General features: G+C 50.0%; 1 protein-coding gene across 7 annotated transcripts in view; it reads right to left on the bottom strand.

The window, feature by feature from the left end:
- COL18A1 (collagen type XVIII alpha 1 chain) overlaps window positions 1–25,764 on the bottom strand; it is a 253,004-nt gene that overhangs the window by 65,844 nt on the left and 161,396 nt on the right. For all 7 annotated transcript variants that reach the window (XR_010591666.1, XM_065562229.1, XM_065562230.1 and 4 more), the window contains one exon: window positions 10,235–10,779. Coding sequence is in view for 6 of the 7 variants with exons in the window: in XM_065562229.1 (XP_065418301.1) it covers window positions 10,235–10,779 (545 nt within the window). In the remaining variant the exon portion in view is untranslated. The remainder of the gene's footprint in view (window positions 1–10,234; window positions 10,780–25,764) is intronic.

Genomic DNA, 25,764 nt, shown 5'->3' with positions numbered 1-25,764 from the left:
CCTTTCCTCCCCCAATCCTCACCATAATGCACTCGCGTGCCAGGCGCACAGTGTCCCCACTGAGGTTTGACATCCACAAAAGGCAGGCAGGCAACGGGGAGCTGTGGCTCGGGCCTGAGACCAAAGGTAAAAATGTGGCCCCTTAGCCTGCCAGGGCAGGAAGTGAGCACTAGCTCCCAGGCCCTAGAGATAGCCTGCAGCACCAGTGCAAACAAGCAGCGGAAGAGCTGAATACCCATGCCCCACTGCCCTGGGCAGTGACCAACTGCTCAGAGCTCTTCCAGCTTGCCCTGGTGACACAAACCACGCAGAGGAAAATGGAAACATTTGATGCAATATTGGGGCAGTTCACCATGGCCCCCACTGATGACAATTTACACCAGCTGAGGATCTGCCCCATCGGGCCCAGAGCTCCTCTGTCTTGCTAGATGCTGTCCTGGGCCTTCCTTGGCCCATCTAGCCTAGTACACAACTGGTGGAATTCAACTTCTGGATGAACACAGCACGCCTTTGCTCAGATTCTCCGCTCTCCCTACAGGCCTCGCCTATCCGTGCACAAATTCACATTTTGAGATCCCAAGGCCAGACGGGACCATTGTGATCGTCTAGTCCAGGGGTCGGCAACCTTTCAGAGGTAGTGTGCCGAGTCTTCATTTATTCACTCTAATTTAAAGTTTTGCATACATTTTAATGTTTTTAGAAGGTCTCTTTCTATAAGTCTGTAATATATAACTAAACTATTGTTGTATGCAAAGTAAATAAGGTTTTTAAAATGTTTAAGAAGCTTCATTTAAAATTAAATTAAAATGCAGAGCCCCCGGACTGGTGGCCAGGACCCGGGCAGTGTGAGTGCCGCTGAAAATCAGCTCGTGTGCTGCCTTCGGCACATGTGCCACAGGTTGCCTCCCCTTGGTCTAGTCTGATCACCTGTACCGCCCAGGCCAGAGACCTGCCCCACAGTCATTGCTAGAGCAGACTGGATATTTGTCTAAACAATCGGGATTTTAAAAGTGCCAGTGCTGGAGAAATCACTACAACCCTTGGGAAATTGTTCCCAGGCTTAATTACTGTCACGGTTATACGTTTACACCTTATTTCCAGCCTGAACGTGTCTGGCTTCAGCTTCCAGTCACTGGATCAGGCTGTACATTTCTCTGCTAGACAGAAGAGCCCATTATCAAATATTTGTTCCCCATGGAGGTGCTTATAGACTGGAATCAAATCACCCCTTAACCTTCTCTTTGCTATGCTAAATAGATTGAGCTCCATGAGTCTATCACTATAAGGCCTGTTTTCAGTGAGCGTGAAGATGGGACTCCAGCTGCATTACACAGACTTGAGACGAGACTTTTGCTCCTGTTCATGTCTGGCACTGAAATCCCCCAGCCCCTGTGAATGGGTGTGAAGCAGTTGCTATGGGACTGCACTGCCTTATTGTAAAACTCACAGCCAGGCTGGCATTTCCTCAGCCAAGCTGCCAACCTTTTGATCCTGAAAGGACACATTCGGGGGGAGGAGCTCAGTGGGTTGACCACTGGCCTGCTAAACCCAGGGTTGTGAGTTCAATCCTTGAGGGGGCCATTTAGGGATCTGGGGTAAAAATCTGTCTGGGGATTGGTCCTGCTTTGAGCAGGGGGTTGGACTAGATGACCTCCTGAGGTCCCTTCTAACCCTGATATTCTGTGATAGGAACGTAAACCCCTCCCTCACTAGCTTCCAGGACAACTCTGAATCCACTCTGAAGCACGGGCACCTATCTAGGAGGCTTTTTCTGTGGTCGGTTTGAGAACCTCTCTCGCCTGGCTGCCTCCAGGCAAGGAAGAGGAAACGCACAACAATTCTCATATCCCTATAGCACTCTGCACTAGCAGTCCCATTGCCCTGCCCCAGTGAGTCACTGCGGAGAGAATAGGCGTCCGTGCAGCAGCATGCATGCAGTCCTCTCCATTAGGGGCATGTGCGCCATCGAACTCCCTGGTTTCAATTCTTCGGCCCATTCGTTACTCTTGCACAATCCTCAGAGTCCTAGGAACTAACACTGACCCCAATTCCCATTACTTTTAAATACTGGAGTCGTTTTAATTGGGAGTGCAACATATCTTCTGGGTGTGTCTATGACAAGCATCATTATGGGCCACCGTCCACGACTAACCCTGGGATCTCCAGCCAGACAAGCAGGAGTCTCTGCAGCAAGATGGCTGTAGCTGACTCAGACATGCTTTGTGGGCCAGCCGCTAGAAGGGGACACCACACATACCCCAGCATACTCCTTGCACTTGAGGGCTGGATTCGACTCGCTCGCTCGCGACCGGACGCTAAGAGACAATGGTGTTTCCAATTCATTCTGCTGCTTTATGTCTCGTCAGCGGGTCAGTTTCTTGACATGGCTATGCAAACCGCTGTGCCTCAAGAGAATTACTCAGAACCACAGCTCCTGGACGGGGTTACCAGCCACAGAGAGCAGGAGGGCCAAAGGTTCGCTACAAATGCATTTGGCTTAAGAGGATCCCAAATGGCTTTTGCTTGTGTGACTGCAGTTTGGTTTTCTAGCTGATGTTGGGGGAAAAGCAATCTCCAGTGACCGAGGAGAGCATCCAGCGTCTCTGTAAGGCTCCACACCAACACCTTCGAGTGTGAGAGACGGGCTGTGGACTGAGTCACTGACTCCTGGTGCTTGGGGGGGGAACATCTATGGGGCAGGACACGGGGGCAGGAAGATGGCAGTGGAAGAAAAATGTGTTTGGTAGGAGATCTGTGGCTGCTTGAGGAGGGTGGAAATGTAGACCCCATGAAAACCAGCCGAGCCTATTCCAATTCAACAGCATTGGTCCAATGGGTCAGTGTGTTCTAGGACTTACATTGAGCATGGCAGCTAATGCTCTAACAGACCCAATCCAGGCTCCCCTGGCCACTCCTGTTGTCAGCTCTAGAGTCTGCCAGGTTTTGTGCTCTGGGCTGGCACTAGCTTCTTCCCACTGTACATGGAGAGTGCTTGGGGGACAGGTGTTGGCAGCTGGATGGCTGCACAAGCCCACAGGTAGGCTGGGGATCCCCTGTGGGTAAGGTAACTGGTCTCTGGGACATACCAGAGACCCTGCTTTGGGGCCAGTACATGGCAATTTTGAATTCAGAGAGGCCCCAGAGAGTTAAAAGATTCACTTGTCTGGCTGTACTGCAAGCCTTAGCATGTCCATTAATTACACGCAGACAGTGCTAGCAGAACCCAGGCCAGGCGATATCCAGGCGTCGGAGAGAGGTGGAATTGAGTCGTTTACACTTTTGTGGAGGGTTATTCCAGATGAATTCTCCTTGCACTGCACTTGTGTACACAACCCCTGAGCAGGAGGCAGTGCTGGCCAAGACGCTCACACAGGGAAGAGCACCTCATGCTGATGCGTTCACGGATAAACGCTCCTTGAACTAGCTCAATAGCACATGATTCATCATCATTATCTAAACCCTACCCAAGGATCTGGCACAAGGAGACACTGATTGAACAGTGTGAAAGGCTTTCTGCTAGCAAGCGTGAGTCTCGCTTTCATGTGCTTCCCAAGTGCTCTCTCTTACAGCACTCTACCGGCTTTTTTGTCTCCTAATTATCCTCTCAACTCACAGTCAGTAACATGAATAAAACGTGGTTATGTAGAAACCTTCCCCCTGCTGGAACCCAATCTCACATGCTCAGACAGCATTCCTGAATGATTTGGGGATGGGACACGTCAAACCAGCTGCCTTGACATGCACCATTCAAACCACACCAAAGTAAACACAGCTTTGAAGATACTGATGCTGGCTGGTGTTCACAGATTCATACAATCGTAGATTCCAGGGCCAGAGGGACGATTGTGATCATCTTGTCTGACCGCCTGTATAACACAGGGCAGAGAGCTTCCCCAAAATAATATCTACAGCAGATCTTTTAGAAAAACATCCAATCTTGATTTTAAAATTGTCAGTGATGGAGAATCCACTATGACCCTTGGTCATGCTGTTCCAGTGGTTAATTACCCTCACTGTTAAAAATTGTACACCTTATTTCCCGTCTGAATTTAGCTAGCTTCAACTTCCAGCCATTATATCTTATACTTTTCACTGCTAGACGGAAGAGCCCATTATGAAATATTTGTTCCCCATGCAGGTACTTACAGACTGTAATCAAGTCACCTTAACTAAAGAGATTGAGCTCCACGAGTCTATCACTAGAAGGCAGGTTTCCTAATCCTTTAACCACACTCCTGGCTCTTCTTTGAACCTCTCCAATTTATCAACATCCTTCTTGAATTGTGGGCACCAGCACTGGATACAGGATTCCAGCAGCAGCTGCACCAGTGCCAAATACCGAGCTAAAATAACCTCTCTCCTCCTACTCGAGATTGCCCCGTTTATGCATCCAAGGTTCACATTAGCTCTTTTGCCCACAGCATCCTACTGGTGTGACAGACCCAGACCAGTGGGGTACAGGAGTCTGGTAGAGGGCAAATATACTGGTCACTGGATGAGTAGTTTTCTGTTCCCTGAGTGACCAGAGCAGGGGCTGCACTAGAGTAATCAGGAACCTGCTAGCACCAGTTAAGGCAGGCAGGCTAATTAGGACACCTGGAGCCAATTAAGAAGCTGTTAGAATCAATTAAGGCAGGCTAATCAGGGCACCTGGGTTTTAAAAAGGAGCTCACTTCAGTTTGTGGTGGGAGTGTGAGGAGCTGGGAGCAAGAGGCACAAGGAGCTGAGAGTGAGAGGGTGTCTGCTGGAGGACTGAGGAGCACCAGCGTTACCAGACACCAGGAGGAAGGTCCTGTGGTGAGAATAAGGAAGGTGTTTGGAGGAGGCCATGGGGAAGTAGCCCAGGGAGTTGTAGCTGTCATGCAGCTGTTACAGGAGGCACTATAGACAGCTGCAGTCCCAGGATAGAGTCCCCCATCCAGTAAGTATGGCCTATGTCCTTTGTTCCTAGAGGTATACTTTTACATTTAGCCAGATTAAAATGCACATTGTTCACTTGAGCCCAGTTTACCAAGCAATTCAGATCGCTTTTAACCAGCGACCTGTCCTCTTCATTATTCACCAGTCCCCCAATTTTTGGGTCATCAGTGTGTTTGACACCTTCTGTTGCTCCAGCAACACAGCCCAGTCACCCCCCCCCCCCAATGGGCCGTGTCTATTCCAAGCTCTTTCGGGGAAATGTCCCCCTGGTGCAGCACCACCAGCAGCAGGACGGCAGGAGCACTGATAAAGGTGGTGCCTTGTCGACAATTCTAGTTTGCACTGGTGGTTCTTTGCGTGACTCCACAGACCAGTTCGGGAACAACAACAGAGCTGTTTGTCTAGCTGTCTTGATGGAGTTGCCCGCTGTTTCTGTGCCCGGTGCAGTGCTTCCAACTGCTCCATGTAATTCTTCTCAAAGTCCCGGCCACCCTGCAATGTGATCACTCGCTGGTTCCCCACAGGGCGAGTCAAACGTTTGCTTCGCTCGGGAGCATGATTCTGAAGTCATTTATTTGATCTAGTTTTTACCTGAATTAAATTGAGTAAAACTATTTTCCATTTTTTAAACTGAACTGTAATTAATGCGTTTCAACTTCATGAATGCCCACCTAGCTGCCACACAGACAAGGGCTACAAATCACTGGTTTGAGCATTGGCCTGCTAAACCCAGGGTTGTGAGTTCAATCCTTGAGGGGGCCACTTAGGGAGCTGGGACAAAATCAGTACTTGGTCCTGCTAGTGAAGGCAGGGGGCTGGACTTGATGATCTTTCAAGGTCCCTTCCAGTTCTAGGAGATAGATATGACGATATCTCCATTTATTTATTTATTTTATTTATAAATCCGCATCCTTCCTCAGATTCAATGAGAAGCAAATAAACCTTCAACTTTCCCCCAGCTCCTTAGAAGCAGTAAGCCCATTGGAGATACTATATATTCAGTACCTAGTTCACTGGCACCAACCTCAGAGGGCCAGACAGCTGAAGGAGAAATGCCACCCAGGTTTGATCTCAGTGGGAGGCACAAAGCATACCACAAATACAAGGGTCGCTAGCCCCATAAATTTGGAAATTAACTCGAAGATGAAAAGTTAGTTATTTCCACTTCATCTGTCACTCTGGATGAGACACTGGAATAAATATTTGGATTCACTTTAACAGCACAGAGAAGTCTCTGTAGAAACAAACTTCAACAGAGGCAATGCTAATAAAAAAAGAAGTAATCCCCTAGAGCCCAGCAACGCTGAGAACCAGCGTGAAGGCACTGATCTAGAATGTTTTCCTTGCGGTGGTTTAGGAAATGATCACACTGCTTTGTGCACTTTATCAGCTGCTTCAGGGGATGCATCTGCACCAGCCTTCCTGGTCAAAGACAGTCACAGATTAACGCGCCTTACATTTTTTCATTTTTGACTCCAAATCAATATTCTATTACTAAACACCCTGCCTGAAATCTCTGCTCAGGGTTTCATAGAACTTACTAACAGTAAACCCCCGACTATGCTAAGTCCGCAATTCATCATTAAATTTCTGGCAGTGCCCGTAACACTGGGACACGTCTCCGGCTAAATTCCATGTGAGAAGATAGACCATACTTACGTGATGGGGGACCCTTTCAAAATCATGGGTTCCCAGGAAAAAGATTTGGGGGTCATGGTGGATAATCAGCTGAACACAAGCTCCCAGTGTGATGCTGTGGTTAAAAGAGCTAATGCAAACCTGGGATACATAAACAGGGGAATCTTGGATAGGAGCAGAAAGGTTATTTTACCTCAATATTTGGCACTGGTGTGACCGCTGCTAGAATCCTGTGCACAGTTCTGGTGTCCACAATTCAAGAAGGATGTTGAAAGTGGAGAGGGTTCAGACAAGAGCCATGAGAACGATTGAAGGATTAGAAAACATGCCTTGTAGTGACTATGCTCATTGAGTCTGTCTATGTAGCTTAACAAAGAGAAAGCTGAGGGGTGACTATAAGTATTTCCATGGGGAACAAATGTTTAATAACTGGCTCTTCAGTCTAGCAGAGAAAGCTCTAACACACTCCCATGGCTGGAAGTTGAAGCTAGACAAATTCAGACTGGGAAAAAAGCATTTATTTATTTATTTATTTATTTAACAGTGAGTAATTAGCCATTGGAACAATTTACCAAGGGGTATGTCCATCACTGACAATTTTTAAGTCAACATCGGCTGTTTTCCTAACAGCTCTGCTCTAGGAATGACTTTGGGGCAGGTCTCTGGCCTGTGCTGTACAGGAGGTCAGACTGGATGAGCACAATGGCACTTTCTGGCCTTGGGTCTACGAAAGGCGCACACACCAGTAGCCACACCAGTGTGTGCATCCTGCCGTTGCTGTGTACAACTGCAGAGCATCCCGCTGTAATCCATCTATGCAACAAGGCGGGTTATGTCTCCCACTGAGAAGCACTACATAAATTCTTCCAGCTTAGGGCACGTCTACACTACAAAATTAAGTCAACTTAAGTGAAGTACAGCCACCACAGTAATTACTGTGGTTTTTCATGTCCACACTACCCTCCTTCTCTCGGTGGTGTGCATCCTCGCCAGGAGCACTTCCACCCACTGAAGTGGGGCACTGACAGCTGGCTCCCCTGCCCCCCGCTCAAGCTGTCAGCCCCATGGCGGGGGAGGGGCCACTCCAGCTCTGAACCCCATGCGGGGTTGCCAGCCAGGTGATGTAAATAATGCAGGGTCTACATGGACACTGCACTGCCATGACTACACCACCCTAAGTGCTAGGCCTCTCGCAGAGATGGAGTTATTAGCTCGGTGTACTGGGCGACTTACATCTGCGGGAGCAACACTGTAGTGTAGACATGTATAGAGAGTTAGGTCAAGGTAAGCTGCCTTGTGTCGCCCAAACGCTGTAGTGTAGACTAGGCCTTAGATTGGGAACGGTGTCCAAAGCAGCCTACGCTATGGATATCCCCCACCGCCCTCAGCGACTGCATGGTAAGGCCACAAAGAGTTAACCAGGCATAGAAGAACAGGCATTTGCCCAGTGCGTTTCCCCACTCCCACTGATTACCCAGAAGGAATCCTTTTTGCTAGTTATTGAACAATAAAATAACTAATGCCCAATTGTCCGATTGCCCCATTCCAGTCTAGTGGGATTTAGCCCTGGATTGTGAGCATCTCTATGGGAGTCAGGCACCTGAGTTACACAGTCAGACCAGATAAGCAGAATGGCCCCTTCTGACCCTAAATCTGTGAGACACACCTTCTGTTGGGGGTGTAGGGAGGAGCTGGCTATACCATGGAGATTTTCCCAGGCCTCTAGGAGGCTCATCCCAGGGTGGGCGTGTGGGTATTAAGGGGGCTTTGAGCCACCTTTGTCCGTGCTTGATCCTGGGTTACTCCAAGGACTGGAGAAGCCCTGGGGTGACTTAGATAGCCCCAGAGCCCTGTCTGCTTTAGGGCAGCCTCTGTGGGCTGCCCCAGGTATGCAGGCCGGGGTGCTGCAGCCCACCAGAGCATGCCTCCTCCACCAGAACTCAGGAAGTCCCTGGAGGGCAGCCTTCCAGTTGCTTCTGCAGTGCTTGCACTGGGGGAATCCTCCTACAGCCAGCTACTGGGGCTTTAGGGCCCCATGACACCTCTCCAGCCCATACGCCTGGTGCACAGGGACCAGAATAGGGGTGAGCAGCTCACTCCCTTAGGCTTCCTTTGAAAATCCCATCCTATAGCACTACGCAGCTGGGACCGCTCCATGAATCTGAACCGGGGCAGGTTTCCTGTGAATGGCATCCCTCGGCATCTCCCGCCAGCACTGCCAACGCTCACTTCGGACAGTGGCTGGAAAGTATCAGTCAGCAACTCCAGTGACAGTTGCTGGGGAGACGTATTGTGTGTTTGTATTAACACCCTTCTGAACCCTGCGCCATTCCCCAGCGTAAAGCTTTCTCCCCACAGCACTGCGGGCCAGCTCTGGGGAGGGACGGTTCCTGGTCTTTTAGGAGAAATTCATGAACATCCTCTTTCTCTCACATGCTGTTTTTCTGCTCTAGAACCCTTGTTTTCCAAATTGATCATGCTTTCGCACCGAACAAGCAAACACCTGCCACCTACCAGGAATACTGGGTTCAAGGCTCTTACTAAAACGTGAAAGATTAACTTCCCCACTCCAGGGCAACCTGAGAACAAGCAGGCTGACCAATAATTATTAACTGTTCTGGTTCCCTAGGGAACTTTAGTGACCTCCCTCCCTCCCCGCATTAAGTCTCTTGGGTCTGAACTGTAGCAATTATAGTCACTAGTTCAAATAATTTTTAAACTTAGAAACAAGGGAACTTTGTGATTCTATGATTTGTGAGACCAGTAAATTTAAAAACAAACAATCAGAGTTTTTCTTAGCATATGTTGTTCCTGTACAATTGTGTGCTGGGTGAAAGGAGTTCAATCTAAGACAAAGTTCTAACTGCAAGCACTACTGGTTGTTAGAAACAGTTGTGCTCTGTTCTCACGGTAATGTTTCCACGTAGGTTTAAAAGAGTTTCATTTACAACATTGTATAACCCTGTTAAAATGCCATCAGTTTTAAAAACATGTCTCCACTAATCACCTGCTCTCCTTGCTTGTCTATGTATTTGCAACTATCTTGGCAAATAGTCAAATATCTGATAAAAAAGATAGACTTTGGTGCCATTAAAATTTTCCAGCGAACACATAATATTTTATCAGCCAAGCCAACAGGCAGCAAAGGAGAAGTATTTTTAGAAGAGCGCGGATTCAAACGGCTCTTCACGATAGGGCATGCTCTCGTTCTGTCAGACACTTGGAAAGCAGTGCTAGGTGCTGCGGAAATAGAGCACCACCACTGAATCCCACTTGCATTCCATTCCACACGCTAGCGCTCCCATTCTTGGAAACGATATGCAAACTTTCCCATTGTAAACGATTTCTGAGAAATGCAGATACATGCTCTCCCAGGAGTGTTCACTAGGACATTGCCACAGCCTGTTAAATATAAAACCCTTTTGACCCCCAAATCTAGGCAAAGCCCCACCAACAAGGACCACGTCTGGGCCAAGTTTCAGGGTTTCACCTTCAGCTTTTTTGCTGTAGTCCTGTTAAAAAAGGAATTAAACAAAAAATGAAGTTACACCCCTCACACTCTCTCTCTCTCCTCTCACACACAAACACACACACACACGCATGCGCCCGCTCTCCCTATCCATTTCATGCTCCTGATTTCATTGGAACCTGTGATTTGGGGCTGTGGGGGACTTACCTGGTATTTATCTGGATCAGCGCCTCCAGCCTGAGCCACAAAGAGCCCAGCCCCATCCTCCAGTTCCATCTCATCGGGAGAGCGCTCAAAGCGAACCCGGCGAAACTCCTCACAGTTCAGGTACAGAACCACCTCGTCATCCTCCACGCTGATGGCAAAGCGAGTCCACTCGTTCGCTAGGGAAGGCACGGAGAATGATGCAGCTGCATACGAGCTCTCGGAGCCCGGCTCTGTGTAGTAGACGATGATCTGTTGCTTCCTGTCGTGCACGGCGGAGAGCTTCACTCCGACATAGATGACCGTCTGCGAGGCATCTGTGATGGCAAAGAGCACGCCGGCCTTGTCGGTGGTGGGCTGAACATGGAAAAGGAGCGAGAAGTCTCTATAAAAGGGGCTAGACAGGTGGTACCGGGCCACTTGACCGGTGTTGGCATCCGGCCCAAAGACATAAGCGACAGTGTTGTCGGGGCCATTGACTTTGGTTATTTGCTCCGGTGGGGGATCTCCAATCAGCTGCAAAAGACTGACTTCTGTGCTGAAATGTTCTGTAAGAGAAGAAAACAGAGACGTCAAAAACAAGCACGTCATGGTTCAATGCAACAGCGGGACACGCCCCTGCAGAGCCTCGGATGGGAAGATGTCAATGCTGAGTGCACCGGAACCACAGGCCTTTACTACCCACAAATGCCACCCACAAGAGATCACCTTGTATGCTGACGCCAACAGGGCTCTGTGCAGATACACAGATTGAGCCACGCATGTGCCGCTGCCGGGGTAGGACGATTGGAGCAGAGCACGACGGCTACAGTGCTAACCGGTCACATCAGGAGTAATACTCGTTCCTAGGCTCCCCTTCCTCACTGCAGTCTGCACCGCTCCCAGGCGTCAGGGTTGGGAGTTACTGAGATGCACGGCATCTTATTAGCTGACTGGCTAGAACGCTGGGTGAGTATTTTAAAAGTGCTGTTGTTCTTCTGAAGGTGTAACATAGTGACTGTAGCTTTAGGCGGAAAGGTTCACACTCCCATCTCTGCTCATTCGTTACTGGCATAAACTGAATTAACCCTGGTTGTTTCTGTAGCTGGTTAGCCTGGACTTTTTAAACAATGTCTTTCATGGCTAAGATTGTACTCTGGTGCACTGGTGTTAGTGGCTGGATAAATCTGATCTGAACTAGGGGCACTGGACGGTGTATGTTAGGCCACCTGACAATGAGGCGGTACATGGGGCTAGCTAGACTGGCAGAATCACTGAGAGTTCTCTCCCAAAGCTGAAGACAATCAGAAAGGCAAACGAGGTTTATATGGCCCTCTTTCTGATCACATTCCTTTACATCCACCACACAGGAAACTCTCCTACATGCCTTCACTGTGGTGGGAAATACCACCTCTGGAACAGAAACGAGAAGCCAATCACATCAGGAGCAAGTGTGTTATCGAAGCAAACAAGGGAGATACATTTTGTGTTTCTGTGCCTAGGATCTGAGACAAGCAGACCCTACCACAGCAGACCATTAACAGCGGTTATACAGAGCCACAATTATGAGGAGTTTTGCAGGCAAAGGCATTGAGGTCTGTGGTGGGGTGTCTGCCCCACCCCCATGCTAGAAGGGGCTGCAGCAGGCCAGTGCGCCTGTGCAGCCCAGCAACCAATAAGAGAAGGGCTTATTGGGAACCAATCAGGGCCAGGCACAGCCCTATAAAAAGGCTGCTCAGAGAGGCGAGTCAGTCTGTCCCAGACCTTCAGGGAGGAAGATCTGTCTCCTGAGCAGGTGACCAGCACCCAGGACAGCGCAGTGCTGGACAGGCTCGGGGAAGCAGAGTGGAGCTTCACCCTGATACCTGCCAGACTGCCGGCCCTGAGTAGAAAGGCCTAGAGGGTGCAATGGGGTCCGAGGGGAAGTGACCCAGGGAAGGCTGAAGGTAAGGGGAGAGGAGGAGGGCCGAGAGGCTGCCATCAGAGGGTCCCTGGGTCGGGACCCAGAGTAGCGAGCGGGCCTGGGTCCCCCCCTTACTCCCTTGTGCTGCACCAGGCCGTGGGACAGTGGCCGAGTCAGGCTGCAACCTGCCCCCTGACGTAAGAGGGGCTAGACTTGGGGGTTGTGGCAGGCCGCTGAGGCCAGTGCAAAGACTCCTGGTTAACCCCCCACCCCCAGAAGGGAGTGTGGATGGACAAAGGGGCACTGCCGGAGGGCAGTGGTCCGGAAGAGGACGCCGCAAGCCGGAGAGCAACGTGGGTCCACACGCCAACCAAGGGCGAGACAACGGGCGGGACACCACCAGAAGAGGGCGCTCCACTGGACTGAGCTAATTCCCGAGACCACCAGTAGGAGGCGCTGCGGTGGTGAGTCCCAACCCCGTCACAAGGTCCAAGGAGCATGTTACATTTTGAGAGCCCTGTTCAAACACTGCACATGAAGTGTGCTCTGCTGAATCAGGGCCTAAGTTAACTGGGTAAACTTTTTGTTCCCACAACAAAAGAAAGTACAGTATGTTACATAAAAACCAGAAGTGAGGTGCGAGGGGCTCACACCCTCTTTGGTACAGACAGCCAGTGCTGGTGTGGTTCAGCCACAGTTTTTAATCAAAGGCTTAAATTGGGATCTCCCCCTTGTGCTGTCCCGCATTACTGAAGGAGGCTGGTAGCTTCAGATAATGGGAGTTGGATGTGAGGTGTGTTACGTTAGGGTCACCGGCTGTCCGGTGTCTCTCCTGACCTCAGAGGAGATGGAGTGGGCTAGAGAGGCAACTAACTCCTGAGTCCAGGAGAGAGAGGCTGCAATCCTCGTGCAAGCAGGGCCAGGAGGATGCGCCAGCAGTGAGCGGTCAGAGCGACAGCCTGAGGGGTGCTGTGCTTGGATCCATACAGGAACGCGCTCAGGCTTGTGATAGACAACAGAAGCTTATTCTCCAGCGACACTTGCCAAACTTGGCCCAGCGAGTCCAGTAACACCTGTCCACCCCCGTCTTTCCCATTTCCTTCCTCTGCTTGTAGTGGTTAGTTCCCATACGGGGCAGCGGGGACTGTTTCCAGTGGAAATGCCACAGCACAGCCAAGGGCGAGATGGAAGCAGGCAGCATGCAGAGATGGAATTCATACAAATGACAAACGTGTCTCCTTTCCCTGAAGTTCGAGGCTTGGAGCGCCAGCCAGCACATACATAAATATTACTAATTATTCTTCCTTATAGCAACCAATGGTTATAGTTCATACAAATTACACAAGAGAATAGAGCAGAGTCCAAGAAACACCTGCTGCCATCCATGCCTGGCCTGCCACCACTACCCCGGAAATGCTGCCTTTCTCCAGCAGCCCAGGGTTTTAATCAGCAGAGGGGATTATCACCAAGAGGAGAAGGGAATGTGTGTGCGTGGGACCCGGGGAGGGGAGTAAAGGTCATGTGATAGGTTTCTCCGTTCCCTGTCAGATTCCCCCAAGGAGAGCAAACACATGCTACTTCTTTCCAGGGTTTATGGGAGAACGCCCTGTCTCTCAAGAGCACATCATGTTTGACAGGCACAAAACAAGTTACCTCTGAACTTGGCTCTGGGGTGGCTTCAGTCAGCTGCCAAGGGCCCTCGCAGGACAAGGCAAAGCCCAGGAATGAGGTACAGACCACTGGCACTCAACAGCCTTTCCAGGGTTCATTGGGAGTGATATTAAGGGCCTAAGTTTAGCCGGAGAGAGTTGGCACCTGGGGGGTGAAATGCCCAGACAGGCTCGTTCAATAGAAAACGACCCCACTGCCAGTGCTGGGACTGATCTGCTGTGGGAACATGTACAGCTCCACCGGTGTAACGTAACACAGCCCCGCGGCAGCACAGAATACGTGCAGCAGCTCCCCCACGGGCATGTCTACCCTGCAGCCAGGAGGTGTGACGGCAGCACGCGCACACGTACCCAAGCTGACCTTGCTCTAGCTAGATCAAAGCTTGTGCGAGTAACAACGAGAGCCTGCGGCAGGGGGCAGCCTCTCCAACGCACACCCGGGTCCTGGGCAGCACTGTGTTCGAGAGGCCGGCTCGTGCTCCTGCCGCCCCTACACGGCTATTGTTAGCGGAGCTCCCTTTGGTCTGATCCAGCGAGGCTAAGGGTAGCTCAGGTATGTCTGCCTGTGCTGCGATCACACCTGCTGACTGCTGCGTGGGTACGCCAGCTGCTGTGCGCAGGGCCGGCTTTAATGGGGGCATCAGTCTCCTCGTCTCACATGGGCCCAACCTGCTTCCTGCTGTACCTTAACGGCCATTGGTTTGCTGCCTGTGAAGACTCCAGCTCCCCACAGCCCCGACTGGCAATTGGGTCACCACAGGGAACCTGGAGCCGGATCCATTCACTCTCTGCAGCTCATGCACTACTTTTCCCCGAGGAGGCGACCGCCTGCGTGTGTGTTTAAATGCCTGGATGCCTGCTCAGCCCGTATCATGTCTGACTGGCACTAGACGTGGCACATGCCGGCCAGAGAGGATGGTACATACGAGTGCCATATGGAGAGAGACAGAATGTACCTCTCCCACTCTCCCCTGGCGGGGATACAGCTACAGGTAGAGATGCACCATGCCAAGCAAGCCCCAGCCCACCACTCTCAGCCCTTAGCACTGACCTGCACCCCACCACGGCCCTGCGTGCCTTGCTCCACTCTGCTAGTTGCAGCTTACAGACTGCAGAGGTACCTGGGTTCTAGAGGGAGCTAAATCAGGTTCGGACCCATGTTACACCCAGAATCAGGGTCGTCATTTCTATGCAGCATGTGACGTAGGTGGGGGAGTCTCTATCGAGTGTAAGCAACAGTAAAGAAACGGCGAGGGCTCTCAGAAAAAGGTGTTCTCCTGGGATACTCTGCTAGCCAATAGAACGAATTAAGCCTGAACTATTGCACAAAAGTATCGGTCTGAGCCTGGCCTCTTGGGTAAGCTTCGTCTCTGGACTAAGGGCTTTGCCATCAGATCCCACAGTGCGGTGCTGTAGGAGTGTATTTAGGGGGGGGACTGGGGGCACTCCTGTATGAAAACGACTCAGGGTATTGCCCCGCTGTATTTGAAAGCCCTGAGTCCTGCTATGGTGCCAACATTCACACTCACTCACTCACAACTCAAATGCAGTTAAAAGGAAAACACAACATGCTACAGGCTAATTGCTTAACAAGGCCTCGAGTAACGGAGGATGGGGCAGACATTGCTCTAGTTCTGCTTGGCCCTTTCCCTCCCCTCCCACCGCTATGCCAGCTTGCATTAGGCTGCTGCTGCCCCCACCCCCTCCCGGCACCAAAGAACGTGGCTCTTGACAGCATACTTTGGTGCCCGGTGCTCTCTTCAGATGAAGCGTGTACAGCACTGCTGGTGCCTTCCACGTGCGAACGTGCCGCTTACAAGTCACAGAGACAGACCAGCACTAGTGCAGATCCTCAGTCGTGATTCCATTCCCAAGGTCACGCTCCCACGTGCCCCAGCTCCTAATGGAGAACATTGCAGATTATGAATGCTCATGTAAAGCAGCATCTGTTGCTTTCTGGCAGCAGCTGCGCTCTGGGGGCCAGTTGCCACTAGCACCTGTTCAACGGAGTTTCAGTTATTTGTTCTTGGATGGAAAATCGAATTCCTCCTGCAAGCGCGCTGGGATTCCCTGCAGCAAGCCTCTCGCGGCTCTGCTGAGGGGTCATGCTGGAAACTTCTTCCTGCGAATGTGAACTCAGCAACGCTTCCTTCCCCTTCTGTTCTCACAGCTCGGCCACCAGGAGCCTACACAGCTCTGAGAACTCTTAGCCAGTCAGCCAAAAAGGTTACAGAAAAACCTGAACCCCAGGCTGGGAATCTAAGTGCACCGCAGAGAACGCCAGGTCCAGACCAGTGTGCTTGGGAAAGTGGCGAGCTGCATCCCAGGGCAACATAATTCCCATAGGCCTGACCTCCACAGCATGCACCGGCTTAGCGAAAATCGCTTTTCAAGTCAAGTCAGTGAAACCATTGCACACCCGGCCAGGATAACAGCAGCTTACATTGCCTGCACCCGGTTCAGAGAGCTACCATGTAACTCGTAGGCTTCCCCCTCTTCGCTACAGTCCCCCAGCACGCAGGGCTGCATGTTCTGAGAAGGGTGAGCATGCCACAGGGGACAGTGCATGCTCACCCTTCTCAGGACATGCTGGTGGATCCCAAAGGAGGTATTTTAAAGAAAACTGTTCTAGCCCACTCCCAGTTACTGGGCTTGGCACAGGATTCACGCTGTGAATTCTAGGCCCCATCCCACAGAAGAGGTCAGTCTTGACCATTATGGTCCCTTCTGGCTTCCGCATCTTGGAACCACTGGCGGAGCACAGGACTGGTTGGCAATGGAGTGGATAGATCAGATGCTATGTGAAGGACCTTTCAGGTAGGGACAAGTTCCTCAGCACAGGGGAGGAGAGGAAGTCAGTGGAAGGACTCAGATGCAGGCAGAGTGATGGGCAAGGACAATTACCTGAGCAGCAGTGGCAGTATTCTGAATGGACTCGCAGGGGATGAGGTTTCGGTAGTCAAGCCATGAGATAAGGGGATTTGGTGGTATGGACCGAGAGGAAAGTCTGGATCTGCTCCCTGAAACACAGGCAGGCATTTCCAATGATGGGGTCAACAGCAAGATGTGGGTGTTACAAATATTTTGCTTTTGCAAAGCCAAATATTGCAAAGCCGAATTTTACAACTACAAGAGAACACCATGTCAGGCTTAGAGACTTGAAAGCATCTTACCCATGGAGGTCGGGCAGCAAAGGAAGCAGTATGAATTAACAGAGCACCACACTGATCCATCAAAGGCAGACAACTCAAAGTCTTTGTTAGAAAGCAGGAGGTTGTGGGAGGAAGGGACAGGACATAAGACTACTAAGAGTACAAGATCTCCAGAGACTTGAAGAAATATCCACATGTACAAGCCTAACACTTTGCAGGCAATGGGGAAACAGGTGACATCTGGTTGCCAACATGTTCATTTCCTTTAAGCCCCGTGGATACGCCACACCACAGGTCCATGGTGATAGGAGAGCTGGAGGGGCCTTGGTCTATTTAACGAGTGGGTGTGTCCGCCCCCTGGGGTAGCAACAGCAAGCCTGTAGCCCTGTCTATGGGGAGCACTGCTGGTGAGAATGGAAATAAAAGTCCTTCTCCCGCCCCACCAGCAGTGCCATCCAACCTCACAGACTCCCTTCCCCCGCTGCATGGGAAAGTCTCCTGGATTGACACTCCATGCCTGGAGTCTGAAAGCTTCCAGATGAGCTAATTACAAGAAGACAAGCCCTTTTATTCTTCTCAAGGCATGTTGGGATTTTCTAGCCAGAAGGGTCTCGCCTACCAGCCCCAGCTGAACATCTGGCTCTGTGCAAGTCAGCCGGCAGTAAATTCCTGTCGTTTTGGCAACACTGTGCATCCTCTCTCCCCAGTGCCCACACATTGGGCGTGAGATTTTTCCTAGCATATGTCAACAGTTAGGGCTGGTGCCAACTTGGAGCAAGTGAGCTACACTGCACTGCCATTTAACTCCCAGTTTACCAAGAGCAACAAATCAATCCCATTACCCTGCAATTATAGCTGCTCCTTGTTCTGTTCTGAACACACAGCTTCTTCCTTTGATCACTCCAGCGCCTGCCAAATTAACAGAAACCTGGGCAGCCAAATTAAACACAAATCTGAACCCAGAAGTGGCCGTTGTGCAAATGTACATACACTACAGTTACAACAGGGCAAAATACAGTCAGAAACGTGCCCTGACTCACTGGCCAGGAACTGTAAGGACCCCATGGCACAGTGACTGAGCCCTGGCTGATCCCCGACTTCAGATGAAATTCTGGAAGCATTCGATGAGCTGGGCACGTTGCAGAAAGGGTGCAGGCTTCAGTCCTTAGTAAGCACAGTACATTCAACCTTTAGGGATATTTTGAGAATATAACTTGGTTGCTCCACTGAAGTCAGGGAATGAGAACGAGAACATCGGGGTCCTGGTAGCCGAAGCTCGCTCAGACGGTGGATGAGACAGCTCAGTATCACTCACAGCCATATAATGTGCACTGCAGGATCTGCAAGAGTGAGGCGTTAATGCGCTGAGTCCTCACCATTCCAGGAGAATGGCCTTACGGGGTTGTGTGGATTCAGGTCTTTTTCTTTGTCCCATTCAGATCTATAAGAACTGAGACTGTTTTTGTGGCAGAGGAGAGGAGGGAACCTAGGGTGAAACTGATCCTTAAGCGAAGCCCATAGGGCACCTATACAGCTGTACCACAGCTGGTACCAACCTCTACACAGAACTTGGCTCCACATCCCTGCTACTCCCCTGGCTGACCAAGTTCCTAAGGCGAGAGCAACCGTGGTGCTGGCTCTGGGACACAAAGCGTCTCCAGCTTTCAGTCCCATCCTGCAGGACCTACTCCCCACAACAGGAGCAAAGTTTAGCCTGGCCTGAATGGCTGAGCTGGGGTTTATGTGGCTGGTGAGACTGGGGTCACAAGGGACCTCCGAGGAACAGCTGCTCTAAAGAATGCTGTAGATCATCACTTGCCAAAGCTGTCTATGTAGAAATTCTAGGCTCTCCAGGGCAGGGACTGTCTTGCCTTTTCGTTGTGTGTACAGCACCTAGCACAGCCGGGGGGGGAGGGGGAGGAGAGTGTCTTGATCCTTGACAGGGGCCACTTGAAGCTACCACAATACAAAACCAAATAACTTTTAACCAGAGTTCTCTGAGCTGGCTCTGCATAGTCCCACTCAGGGGTACGGTAAAAGCCTCTTCTAGCAGTGTCAGCTATAATGCTCCTGCGCCCCCCACCTCCCTCTTCTCAGCATCACGATGCACTGAGGGCGAGGCGATAAAGGGGCAGAACGCCCTCATCACTGCAGTTCCTTCCCCCACACAGACAGCAAGGACTCTGACAGAGAGGGGAAGGCGGGAGGGAACTGGAACTATGCAGAGCTATCTCCAATAACTCCAGTTACAGGTAGTGTTCACTTCTTCTTTTGTGTTCACAGAGTCCTGCACCTAGGACGGAAGAATCCCATGCACTGCTACAGACTAGGGACCGAATGGCTAGGTAGCAGTTCTGCAGAAAAGGACCTAGGGGTCACAGTGGACGAGAAGCTGGATATGAGTCAACAGGGTGCTCTTGTTGCCAAGAAGGCTAACGGCATTTTGGGCTGTATAAGTAGGGGCATTGCCAGCAGATCGAGGAACGTGATCATTCCCCTTTATTTGACATTGGTGAGGCCTCATCTGGAATACTGTGTCCAGTTTTGGGCCCCACACTACAAGAAGGATGTGGAAAAATTGGAAAGAGTCCAACGGAGGGCAACAAAAATGATTAGGGGTCTGGAGCACATGACTTATGAGGAGAGGCTGAGGGAACTGGGATTGTTTAGTCTCCAGAAGAGAAGAGTGAGGGGGGATTTGATAGCAGCCTTCAACTACCTGAAGAGGGGTTCCAAAGAGGATGGAGCTCGGCTGTTCTCAGTGGTGGCAGATGACAGAACAAGGAGCAATGGTCTCAAGTTGCACTGGGGGAGGTCCAGGTTGGACATTAGGAAAAACTATTTCACTAGGAGGGTGGTGAAACACTGGAATGCGTTACCTAGGGAGGTGATGGAGTCTCCTTCCTTGGAGGTTTTTAAGGCCCGGCTTGACAAAGCCCTGGCTGGGATGATTTAGTTGGGAATTGGTCCTGCTTTGAGCAGGGGGTTGGACTAGATGACCTCTTGAGGTCCCTTCCAACCCTGATATTCTATGATTCTATGATTCTTCGAGGGGCTCGGCCTATTCTCACTGATGGGACAGACGGATAAGCAGTGCTGAAAACTACCCTGAAGGCAGGCCCAGAGTCCTGGTTGAATACAGACGGAAGCACCGCCTTGCTGAATATGGTGGCCACCCTGCAAGCCAAGTCCAGAGCATAGTACTTGGTGAAAGTATGCACCCAAGTCCAGTTTCAGCTTTGCAGCTTTCAGCAACTGGCACCAGCCGAAGGCAGGCCAAGGAAGCAGCCACAGATCTAGTGGAAGGTAGTGACACTTCTGCTAGTGTGTAGCATTCAAAAAAATATTGTTTAATCCACTGAGAAATAGTCTGGGAAGAACCCATATACCCCATGTGGTTCTTGGCATGATACAAACAATCTAGGTGATTTATGAAAACCTCTTACTTCTGTCCAGGTACTAGGCAAGAGCCCTTCCATCATCCAAAATATGTAGAACCAATTCCCCCTTATTAAAGTGCAGCATAGGGGAAAAAAACCCAGCAAATGAATGGTCTGATTGATGTGAAAATCAGACACCATCTAATGTTAAAACTCTGCAATCAGGACTGAGAACTACCCTGTCCTTATGAAAAGAAGCACAAGGTGAGTCAGTCATACGGGCATTCAGTTCACTCACTCTCCTGGCTGATGTGATGGCAATACTGAAAGCCGTCTTGATAGATAAATGATAGAAAGAAAACACAGTCAAAGATTCAAAGGGGGGAATACACCAGCGTGGCCAACACCAAACTGAGATCCCAAGGACAAACAGGCTCTCTCACAGAGGAATACACATTTGATAACCCTTTCATAACTGAACAATGATCGAACAGCGATCTACCATCAACTAGAGAGTGATATGCGAAGACAGCTGCCAAATGAACCTTTAACGATAAGCTGGATAACCCCTGATACTTTAAGTACATTGGTACTCCAGAACACAAGGAACAGGAGCAGAGACAGGAGAAACAGGTCGTCCCTTTACGCAAGTCTGATGTCTGGACTACTTTAGATGGTAACAGTTTCTAGTCAACTGTTTTCATGAGTTGATTAGTATGTCCCGCACAGACGAAGAACATGACTGCTCAAGAGCAGGCAGAGACAGAATCCGATCGCCCATGCCCTCAGGTAAGCTTGTGGGCCCAGACGAAAGATCCTGCCGGGACAGGAGAGGACTCATTAAAACTCCACCAGAAGTTGAAGGAGATCAGTAAATCACTGCTAACATGGCCAATCCAGGGCAATGAGTATCATCCGTGTATTGTCCTGTCGTAGCAACCTTACCACCTCTGAATCAATGGGAAGGGGGAAAATGTGTACATCAAGCCCTTCCCTCAAGGCAAGGAAGGGATCTGGAGCAGGAGAGGTGACACTTTCTGTTGACCCTTGGTCTGAACAGGTCCAGTATTGGTTGACCCCAGCTGGAAAATACAGTTTGGACCAACTGATTCTTTAGGGACCATTCATGCATCTGAGAGCTGTCTCTGTTGAGCTGGTTCCCCTGCCAGATGCTGGGCCGCAGCACAAGCATCATGACAAATACACCAATCCCACAGACTTATCACCTCTGCACACAAGAGTGCATAATGCCCCCAATCCCCCCGCTGGTTGATGTAATACATCGCTGACGTGTTGTCCATCACCACCTGCACTACCCAGATGCAGGGATCTCTCCTGAGAGGACCAGTGCCCTCAAACTGTCAAATGATTCAGATGCTCTCTCCAACTCTTTGATGACACGTTTGAAGTCACTGTCCAGGATGGACCTGGAGGATTGAACTGTACACGTCAAGCACAATCATTCTGATTGACCACCAGTCTGGAAAGACTAGGAGATTCTAAGGCATGGTGATCAACAATTGAAGGGTGTCCTGACTTGGCCTGTAGACCTGAGCTCTTCAGTGTTGCAAAGGGCTCATGCTTAGATGGGCAAATGGGACCATGCAAGTAGCGGCTATCATAAGACTCATGAGACATGCAATGAATTTTACATTGCTAGATCTATAACAGGGACTGGCTCATCTTGATAAAGCTGTCCTCTAGCAGAGACACTCTGCCTTCCACGGAATCTAGCATGGTGCAAATACAGGGGATCCTTTGTGAAAGGGAGAAAATTGACTTTTGAGAGTTGAGAAAAAGCCTGAGGTCTGAAAAGAGATTGCCTGTGAAGCTGATATGGATTAACAGGTAGCCTTCAGGAGCCATTCATCTAAATAGAGGTAAACAAAAATACCCTGATTCCTCAGATGAGCCATTACCACAGAGAAACCTTTTGTAAAAACTTTGGGCGTCCTGAAAAGACCAAATGGAGCACCCTGTACTGGAAGTGGTGACCAGTCACCCCAAATTGAAGGTATTTGCAATTATTTTGGCAAACTGAAATATGAAAACACTTGTCCTTTAGATTGAGTCTTGTGAACCAACCCATGACTGATTGCGAAGGAGATAGGACACCTCTTGTATTGGAAAGAGGCAGTGGAGGGCCTCCTTCTAGCAGAGGGAACCCAGAGAGCGTGCTGTCAATCCCACGCCCTTCAGTTATCCCATCAATTCATCTGCCTTTTCGCTGAAAAGACCCTCCTCTTCAAAAGAACGGTGCTCAGCTTAGTTCTAGTGTCCAGAGCTAGAGAGGAGGAACAGCCCTGCGGGCTCCTGATGGTCACAGCAGGTGCCAGTGCGCTGGAGGAAGAGCCCAAAGCGCTAAAACAAGGCTCTAAATGTATGTTTGGCTACCTTCTGGCCCCCTGTTAAAATGGAATTCGCCAGCCTTCTTCCATTATCCGGCAAGTGCTGTAAAAATAAAGTCATCTTTTCCCATAGATAAAATCAGCAAAGGGCCATGACCACCTGATAATTCACCACTCTAATGCCCAGGAACAAAGAGAACACCTTTCTCTCCAGCGAGACAATCCTTTCCCCCCTCTTTATCAGCTGGAGAGGAATGTGATAGTCCAGACCTACCCCTGTTACTGGCAGCAGCCATCACCAGTGAGTTAGGGACAGTGTGGGTGTGAAAGTAGGAAAACCCCTGAGGGGTCAGACTCTGATACAACGAGTCTGACCCAACAGGGGTAGCAGCTTCTTGGAACCCCCCTTCAGTCGCTTGGAGCTGTGATAGCCACAGGGGCTCTTAGACCTAGGATCTGAGTCCTGTCCGGGTTCAGAAGGTCTGACCTCAAGGGCTTCCTTCAGGAGGAGGAGCTGCAAGAGAGTCTCCCTATCCTTGCGTGCTCCGGGAGGAAAAGTTTGACAAATTGAACACCTAGGAGGGGGACTGTCCTTCCCCCAGACACTCGAGCCACTGCATGTGGTCATCAGATGCGGAGAAGACAACCGGACAGGAACTGCACCACTTAAATCCCAGCTTCTTCTGTTTCTTTGGTTCCTCCATAACCCGGAACTGGAAGAAACCCTAATTCACTAACTATACAGAAATGAGCTAACACTATCTATTTCTAAGCAGAAAAAAACTCTGACTCCAAAGAGACTGGAGTGGTTCACATACGTCACGTCACATCACATCACATGGCTGGAAGGACCTGAGAGGGTGAGGGTGCTCCTGCCCCCTTTATAGCCTGGCCCTCAGTGCATCGTGATGCTGGTGGGGGATGGCGGAGGAAAGAGAGGAATGCTCTAGCGCATCTAGATGGGGGGACTTGGGCTTTGCCCCCCCCCACTAAGGGTGGCGGGCCTTAGGCAGGCTTAGGCTTGGTCCCCCCTCCTGGGATCGTGTAGTAATTTCTGTTGTCAGAAGGGGGTTGCGGTGCAATGAAGTTTGAGAACCCCTGCTCTAGCGGACGCTGCTAGAAGAGGGTTTTTACTGCAAGGCACCACAAGGTGGCGCTGTACCATAAATGGGAATATGCAGAGCCACTCAAAGAAGAATTACAGGTTTGAGACAGGAGAGAAAAATAGTCAATCTATTACTGTAACACCTCTGGTCACTGTAGGGTTGTGACACAGAGACCCACTGGCAAAGGGTCTCAGTTCTTTGCAAATAACTCTCACTTCAGACCCGACAAACTCATTACACCAAAACATGTCTTGCAGGATGTTTAAATGTAACAAAAAGTTAACAAAACCAGGAATCTGGTCAGAGAGGGTGCATGCATTCAGTAATGCTCAGCATTATCGTAGTACAGAAAATCCCGGGAAGGGATCAGGGCCCCACACCGTACTCACACAGATGGCCCATGCCCAAAGCGCCTAGCTTACGATCAGGCCAAGCAGAACACTGAAAGCCATGCAACAGAAATCAGTTGAAGAAAACAGACATTCCGGGAGCGCAGCACCCCCAGAGGAAAGGAGCAGACAAATTCACACACTTGGCAGCGAAGGGGCAAACGTGCAGAGAAAGTAACTGCTCCATGTCCTCCTCAGTGAGCAGGGAGCTCTGTGAACAAACCTGTCCCTAACCAGGGTGATGTACACTGCTCCACAAGTACCAGAGGAAGAGCTGTATCACTGCAGCTCTCACGTGATCACCACCGTGACAGGCAGATTTCTAAGGTCACAAACAAGCCAGTCATGCTGGATTTGCGTCTGTAGTGCCACCACTGCCCATATAATCTCAAAGAGAAATGATCTTTTAACAAACTTAAAATAAGGGTCACCAGAAAAATGGGCATGTGGATGGTATCTATCAACTTTTTTATTATAAAAGACACCGATAACTGAACTCCCTAGAAAACACCTACTTCCACTGGCCGCTGAAACGTGTGAAGCACAGAACATTTATTGTAAACCTTCGCTACAGATACAAAACGCTTTCCAAGTATGTAAATTTAAGCCAGCTGATCTCAGCAGCTGTTGTGTGCAGTTCTGTATAGTGCCTGTGATCGAACCATGGAGTGGTTCTGGGAGAACAGGTAGAGCATGCCCTCCGAATCTTTCATTTTATGGTATAAACACAGGGAGGCAGGCAGACCTACAAGCGGAGCACTTTGCTTTCTCAAGAAACAGCAAAGGGCCTCTCATTCCCTGCACTGAACTGAGATTGTGCCTCCCTGCACTTCCCAACAGCGGGCAAAGATGCCACAGGCATCCTGGACAGGAAGCATCACGTACTTGTGGTAACAGGCAAGGGACGAGATCCACACTTCAAAATCTATGGATCTCGGTAATATAAAGCTAGATGCAACTACGTGTAGTGGCCACAGCACCCTGTGAAGATGTGGGATTGCCTCTCCTAACATAAGTCCACTCCTCTCTGTTTACAAAGGGGCCATAGAGCAAGGTGTGGGGCAGCTTTTGAAGTGCACTTGAGACAAATGTGACTATTGTACATACACCACCCTGCTCTCAAAATAGCTGGTCAGCGAGTCGATCTGGGAGAATTACATGGTTTTGGTTCCAGGAGTTAGTGGAAGTATTTCAGTGAGCAAGAACTATTATTTTAAAGGGGATCACTCAAGATTGCTTTTTTCCAAAATTGGATTCAGTCAAGTCTGACCTCCAACATAACACAGGCCACAGGTCCCTGAATTAACTGCTGCTTCAAGTCCAATAGCTGTCCTGGAACGAGAACATCTCTTTTAGGAAAACATCCAGCCTTGATTTAAAAATGTCCAGTGATGGAGAACCCACCACCAATCCAATGGTAAATTGTTCCAATGGTTAATCACTTTCCCCATTACACATTTGTGCCTTGTTTCCCATTTCTGAACATGCTTCTGGCACCCTGAGCACATGAAGCAAAGAGCTGTCAACTTAAAAGTTAGCCTTTCCTAATGGAACCAGTGTTTTCCTGAAACAGTCCATCAAGATTCGTCTCTCAAAAAGTTCAGAA

Source organism: Chrysemys picta, chromosome 11, assembly GCF_011386835.1.
Source record: "Chrysemys picta bellii isolate R12L10 chromosome 11, ASM1138683v2, whole genome shotgun sequence".
Classification (NCBI taxonomy): domain Eukaryota; kingdom Metazoa; phylum Chordata; order Testudines; family Emydidae; genus Chrysemys; species Chrysemys picta.
Note: the sequence above shows the minus strand (reverse complement) of the source record. Positions and strands in the feature narration are given on the sequence as shown.